The sequence below is a fragment of the Mandrillus leucophaeus genome, unplaced genomic scaffold (genome assembly GCF_000951045.1).
Source record: "Mandrillus leucophaeus isolate KB7577 unplaced genomic scaffold, Mleu.le_1.0 Scaffold338, whole genome shotgun sequence".
NCBI lineage: Eukaryota > Metazoa > Chordata > Mammalia > Primates > Cercopithecidae > Mandrillus > Mandrillus leucophaeus.
In genome coordinates this window covers 3,264,408-3,270,118 of record NW_012103565.1, presented here as the reverse complement: position 1 = coordinate 3,270,118, position 5,711 = coordinate 3,264,408, and the positions used below count along the sequence as shown (strand labels likewise).

Sequence of the window (5,711 nt, the reverse complement as noted above, 5' to 3'; positions counted from 1 at the left end):
CCACATTTCCACTCCAGTGTGGGATAGGATTGATATATAGATATACCTTCAAATTTATGTATACAATAAATGTATGTACAAACCACATATACATACACACAGGTTTAAGTACATATAATACAGAGATAAATATAAGTGCTGCATTATAGATCACATAACTGAGTGAAAACAATAAAAATAAAAACAGCTAGGATCCTACCCAAGAAGGAGAAGACAGAAAATTGTGAAGGAAAATAAAGTTCAAACTCTAAAGAATTTAGAATTTAAAAGCCTTATTTCAAATAGTGTACTCTTTCATCCTACCTCCTAACAATTCTGTTTTGAGAGGCCTACGTTTTGCATAGTATAACTATTATGCTGAAAATCTGATATCGATATTTTTAATGAATACTGCTTGGGAGAAACTCGGGGTGGAGTGAGAGAGACAATTGCAGGGACATAAAAGGCTGAGGAGCCAGTGACAGCTGCTGTTCAGAGGGCTGACGGTGCTGGGGAGTGAACCGAGCACTTTGCAAATGCAGTTTCTGATCTTCACAAGTCCGTGATAAAGGGATGATTTTCTTCATTTCAGATGTGGAAAATAAAACTCAAAGGTTAACTAAATTGCTCAAGGACATCCAGCTTACCAGGTGGCAGAGAAAGACAGAATTCAAACCACTTCTATTATGGGAATTTTTAGAGGGAGGGATGAAAGAGATTATGGTTGTAAGGAATCCTTTTTTGGGAAAGGACTTTTGGTAGAAAATTCTATGCTAAAATCATAAACTAACAATGTTACAATATTAATAACTAAACTGAGCAACAGTCCCTTTAAGAGCTCAAAACCAAAAAGATGAGAGTAGGAGGTTATAAAAACCCAAAGCCAATGTCAAAATCCAGTAAATCAACCAACCAAACAAAACCCTTTGAAACCAGCTACTTAAAAAAAAAAAAAAAAGTGATTTATTTGTTACATTATATTAACCGTAAGCATTTGGTAAAATATAGAAAATTGGTGTTTCCAATACTGGCAGCACACTAGAAAACTTTTTATGATTATTTAGATTTTAAAGGATTGACTTAAATTCGATGGAAAATTGGCTTAAATACAAATCAAAACATCATTATTTATTTTTGATTCAATATTGTTGCTGAAAATTAAATTGGGCTGAATATATGACAGCAAAAAATTACTACCAAGTACATTTTTTTCTATCAAATGTTTAAAAACCTTTGGGGAAATTTTCAGAAATACATATTAAGTATTTGCTTTCCCCCTCTATTGGCGTTTGTTCTATGTTTGTAATTATATGAAGGCTTACTTGTGTTTTTTTCAAAAATGAATTTACTTGTTTCCATGACAGCGATGAGCCATCTGATAGGAAAGGGAAAAAACATGGGACTGTAGTGTCTATTATTAGCAAACACCTCCTTAGTAGTTTAAACACAGACATTTTGGTAGAAAGAAATGGAATCATCCTTTGTATCTAATGTCATTCTTCATGTTGGATGCAACCGAGGCCTATCTCACCACTAGCTCTAGATCCACCTTTTGGGGGGTTCATCTCTAGCTGCTGTACAATTTTTGTCTTCCTGGGTAAGACACAGCCGCTCCTGGGATTTCCAACACTCCTGAGCCCGGAGTCATGCTGCCCTCACCGCCCCTCCCTCCACCCAGCAGTCACTTCCAGGAATCTGTTCCCAAGCCCTTCCTCCTTCTTTTCCTTCCTTCCTTCCCTCACTCGGCTGTTCTCCTGAAATTTCGGTTTCCTTACTCCAAGCTTCCCACTCTTTATACTCAGCCTCTCATTAATTCCCCTTCTTCCCTTCTCTTTCTTTCCCTGGCCCTTTTCTGTCTACCCAGACCTCCCCTGTGGGCTCCTCCTCTCTTCCCTGCTTTCCTTAGGGAGACTATAGGAGGCTGGCAGGCTGAATGGAGGCCTGTGGACACCAGAGCAGACTGCGAACTCCTTCCCTTCAAACCCAGAGGCTAGAGGCCTTTTGTTTGTTGCAGGTTTGCCTGAGGCATTGGGGAAATGACGGCATTGCGGTTGCTTTCCTTTGTTGTCTCAGGCAATTCAGTGCTGGTCCGAAACTGCACACCCTCCTGCTTATGACAACAAAAGTGCCACAGTGGCCTGGCGCAGTGGCTCACACCTGTAATCCTGGCACTTTGCAGGGGCCAAGGCAGGCGGATGGCTTGAGGTCAGGAGTTCGAGGCCAGCCTGGCCAACAGGGCAAAACACCATCTCTACTAAAAATGCAAAAATTAGCCGGGCATGGTGGTATGCGCCCGTGGTCCCAATTACCTGGGAGGCTGAGGTGGGAGGATCACCGGAGCCTGGGAGGTCAAGGCTGCAGTGAGCTGAGATTGCACCACTGCACTCCAGCCTAGGTGAGGGAGTGAGACCTTGTCTCAAAAAGTGCCGCAGTTAACTGGGCTCACCCTGCTCCTAGGCAGCTGTTAACAACCAGCTGCTGTTGCTTAAGCCTGCCCTGGAATCCACCCCCAGCCCACCCCAGTGGCTTCCAAATATTCCCATCATTATCAAACAGTATTCTCCCTCCAGAGTTCTTGTCAATTAGATTTTCCTTTGCTCCCTGTATTTCCAGAGATGGCCTGGTTGCCTTTACAGATCGTGTCCCAGGCAGCTGCCAGGACCTGCCTCCCCCTTAACCACCCACCACTCTTTGGTCTTCTCCAACACAACAAATCCCTCTGACGGCCAGGCCTGCAGGCTCTGCCTCCACGGAGACCCTGTCCCATCCCTCACCCTCTGCCAGGCATTCTTCTCCCTAAGTCCCAGCTTCCTTCTGCCCCACTGACATCTCCCGCCCTTTACCACTCTCTGACACTCTCTCACACTTTCTGTGACCATGTGAGCTAATATACCTTTCAATAGATTTATGGCACCTTCTTAGAACAGGCTGGGTAACTTCCTAGTCTGCAGATAATAGGTAGTTTTCAGCACAGCAAACCACTGCTTTCCCCTTTTTCCACCTCTGGAGAGCTATTTAAAAGAACTATTTATCATCTAAGTCATAGGCAACTTTCAATCACTGTTCATAAAGTAATAAGATTGGAGTATGTATTAATATTAGTATATGGACTATATCATTATTGAAATACATATTTAAGATAATATATAAAAATAAAAATATATGGATTACAATTAAGAAAACTTGTAAAAAAAGTTACATACGTATATCTTGAAAAAAGTATAAATTAATTTGGAGTTATGTAGATAGAACAATTACATTGCTAAAATGCTTTTAAAGAAATGAATCTGAATATATATACATTTAAATGAGTCTTATCTACTTTTTCAACCTGAAAACCTGTTTTTTTCAATGATGCTGTTACATTGTCCGTTTATAACATTTTTTGAACTCCTCTTCTAAAATGGCTTCAGAGCTGATTTGGTAGACATTGAAGAAAATCATATCTATTTTATTTCTATTTCTATCTTAAAATTATTTTCATTATCATTATTATCCCCCCAAAATAATTCTAGCTAACTTGATCACCCACTTTATACACTAACTGGAATGTCAAATAGGCTTTTGTTTCCAAAACTTTTATCTGCCCTTGAAAGATGAAAAATGAGCTGAAAAATGAGCATGTAATACACATTGATACCAACTTCAATATATGTTAAATAATAGCAGGATGATAAGCCTAAGTAACTGGTTTTCTAAAATAGAAACCTTGAATGTAACATCACTCATTAAATGAATAAGTTTTGGTATGTTTGTCTGCAAGTTAGCTGCACTCTTTTCTGATATATTCTCTGAATATTTTTTTTTTGATGATAAAACACAGAAACCAAAAGTAAAATGGTTGTCAGGGGCTGGAGGGAGGAGGAAATGGGGAGTTATAGTTTAATGAGTATAGAGGTAGAGTTTGAATTTTTCAAAATAAAAAAGTTCTGGTAGTTGGTTACCTAACAATGTGAATATGCTGCCTCCTACGATTTCCTACATAGTGACAAAGTAGATAATACATGATCAAACTATAGATGATTATGAAAAATGACAGTATAATTTATTACTGTTTTGCTTCACCATGTGGACATTTAAAAATTACATTCATAAAATAACATGATGTCCTTCACATTCAAAGATGTAATTCTCCATCTCCCTTCACTACCTGGTTCCTTTCCCCAGAATTAATCACTGTTGCTGTTTCCTATGCATCCTTGCAGAGGTATTCAGTGCATATATACCTTAAGTGGAAGCTTAAGCCCCGTAATCTGTTTTTAACATAAATGGCAGCATGCCACACACAGAGCGCTACATATTCCTCTTGCCACGTAACCGTATATACTGGAATTCAGTCCATGTGAGCTTGTGACAAATAGTTTGAGTTGTTTTCCTGCAATAGGACAGACTGGCCTCATGAACTGCATTCTATTTACAGATGCCTCTTATGATCCACATCATACAAGGTTGGCTACGCTGAGGGCTAGGAAATAAAATTTCTTGCTTTTTAAAATTAAATTGCCTCTTCAGAGGCCAAGTGACTATAAATTGACCTAGCTGATTTGGAAAAAAAAAAATTACCTTAAAAGTAGCAAAGGCATCTGAAGCAATATCAAATGTTGACAACTCCACATACTTAAAGAAATCTCTGAATTGATTAGAAAAGAGGATGATTTTGGCAAGCGGTTCATGTCGAATACATTCTCTCAGCATAATCCCACAACGTAAGGCAATCTGTGGGGCTTCATATCTAAAGCGTAAACAAGAGAGAAATAGAGAATTCTGTTATCCTATTAAAATAATATTAATGGCATCAAAAGAACCATTTCAATACTGCTGTTAATGGAAACACACATACCACTTGTCACGGTTCATTTAATACCCTCTGAAGATCTACTATGTGCCTGGCACTATTCCAGACATATTCTGGAATTTGAGTGTATTCTGAAACACTCAGATACACTCAAATATGAACGTGGTGACAGCTGGGGGTAGGGGGGATGAGGCAGAATGTAAACAATGAAAAGATAATTTCATATAGTGAGAAGTGCTGTGAAAACTGATGACAATAAAATACGCCACATTATAAAGGTGACTACTTAATTGTGTGTGTGTGTGTGTGTGTGACTACTTAAGTTACTTTACTTTAGACTAAAGTAAAGGGCAAAATGTTCCAGGCAAAGGGAAGTAACTGTGCAAAGGCTCCATGGCAAGAACAGGCTTGGCGAAACAGAGAAGGAGAAATAAGGCCTGCATGATTTGATTGTAGGGGAAGAACCGTGAGTGGTGTGAAACGAGGCAGGGGTGGAGAGAAGGGGCAGGGTCCAGATCAGATGCAGCTTTGTCAGCTAATGTAAGCAGTGTGGTTTTATTTTACGTGTAACAGGAAGCCTTTGGAGAGTTTAAAGAAAGAAATTGACAAGGCTAACTTATGATTTAAAAAGATCACTCTGGCTTCTTGTTGAGAATGTCTGTAAAACAGTGGGAGACATATAAGAACGGGAGCAGAACCTAGGAGAGGGGACAGGGGCTTGGCCTGGGTTGGCAGGAGCAGAACAGAGGACGGTGGGCAGGTGATGGATACTGTTCAGAGGAAGAGTCAACAGGACTTGCTGATGATGTAGCTGGACTTGGGTGAGGGAATAAATTTGGAAACTAAGAATTCAAGAATGATTCCTATGTTTTTGGCTTGAATCACTGGGTGGGTGGTGGTGCTATTTATTAAGATGAATAAACTAGTAGAGGAACAA

The 5,711-nt window shown here is 39.6% G+C and overlaps 1 protein-coding gene across 1 annotated transcript in view; it reads right to left on the bottom strand.

Annotated features, from left to right (window-relative positions):
* Positions 1-5,711, bottom strand: part of CAB39L (calcium binding protein 39-like) — a 146,057-nt gene that overhangs the window by 32,950 nt on the left and 107,396 nt on the right. The window contains exon 7 of the mRNA XM_011988798.1: positions 4,543-4,711. Within this exon, the coding sequence (XP_011844188.1) occupies positions 4,543-4,711 (169 nt within the window). The remainder of the gene's footprint in view (positions 1-4,542; positions 4,712-5,711) is intronic.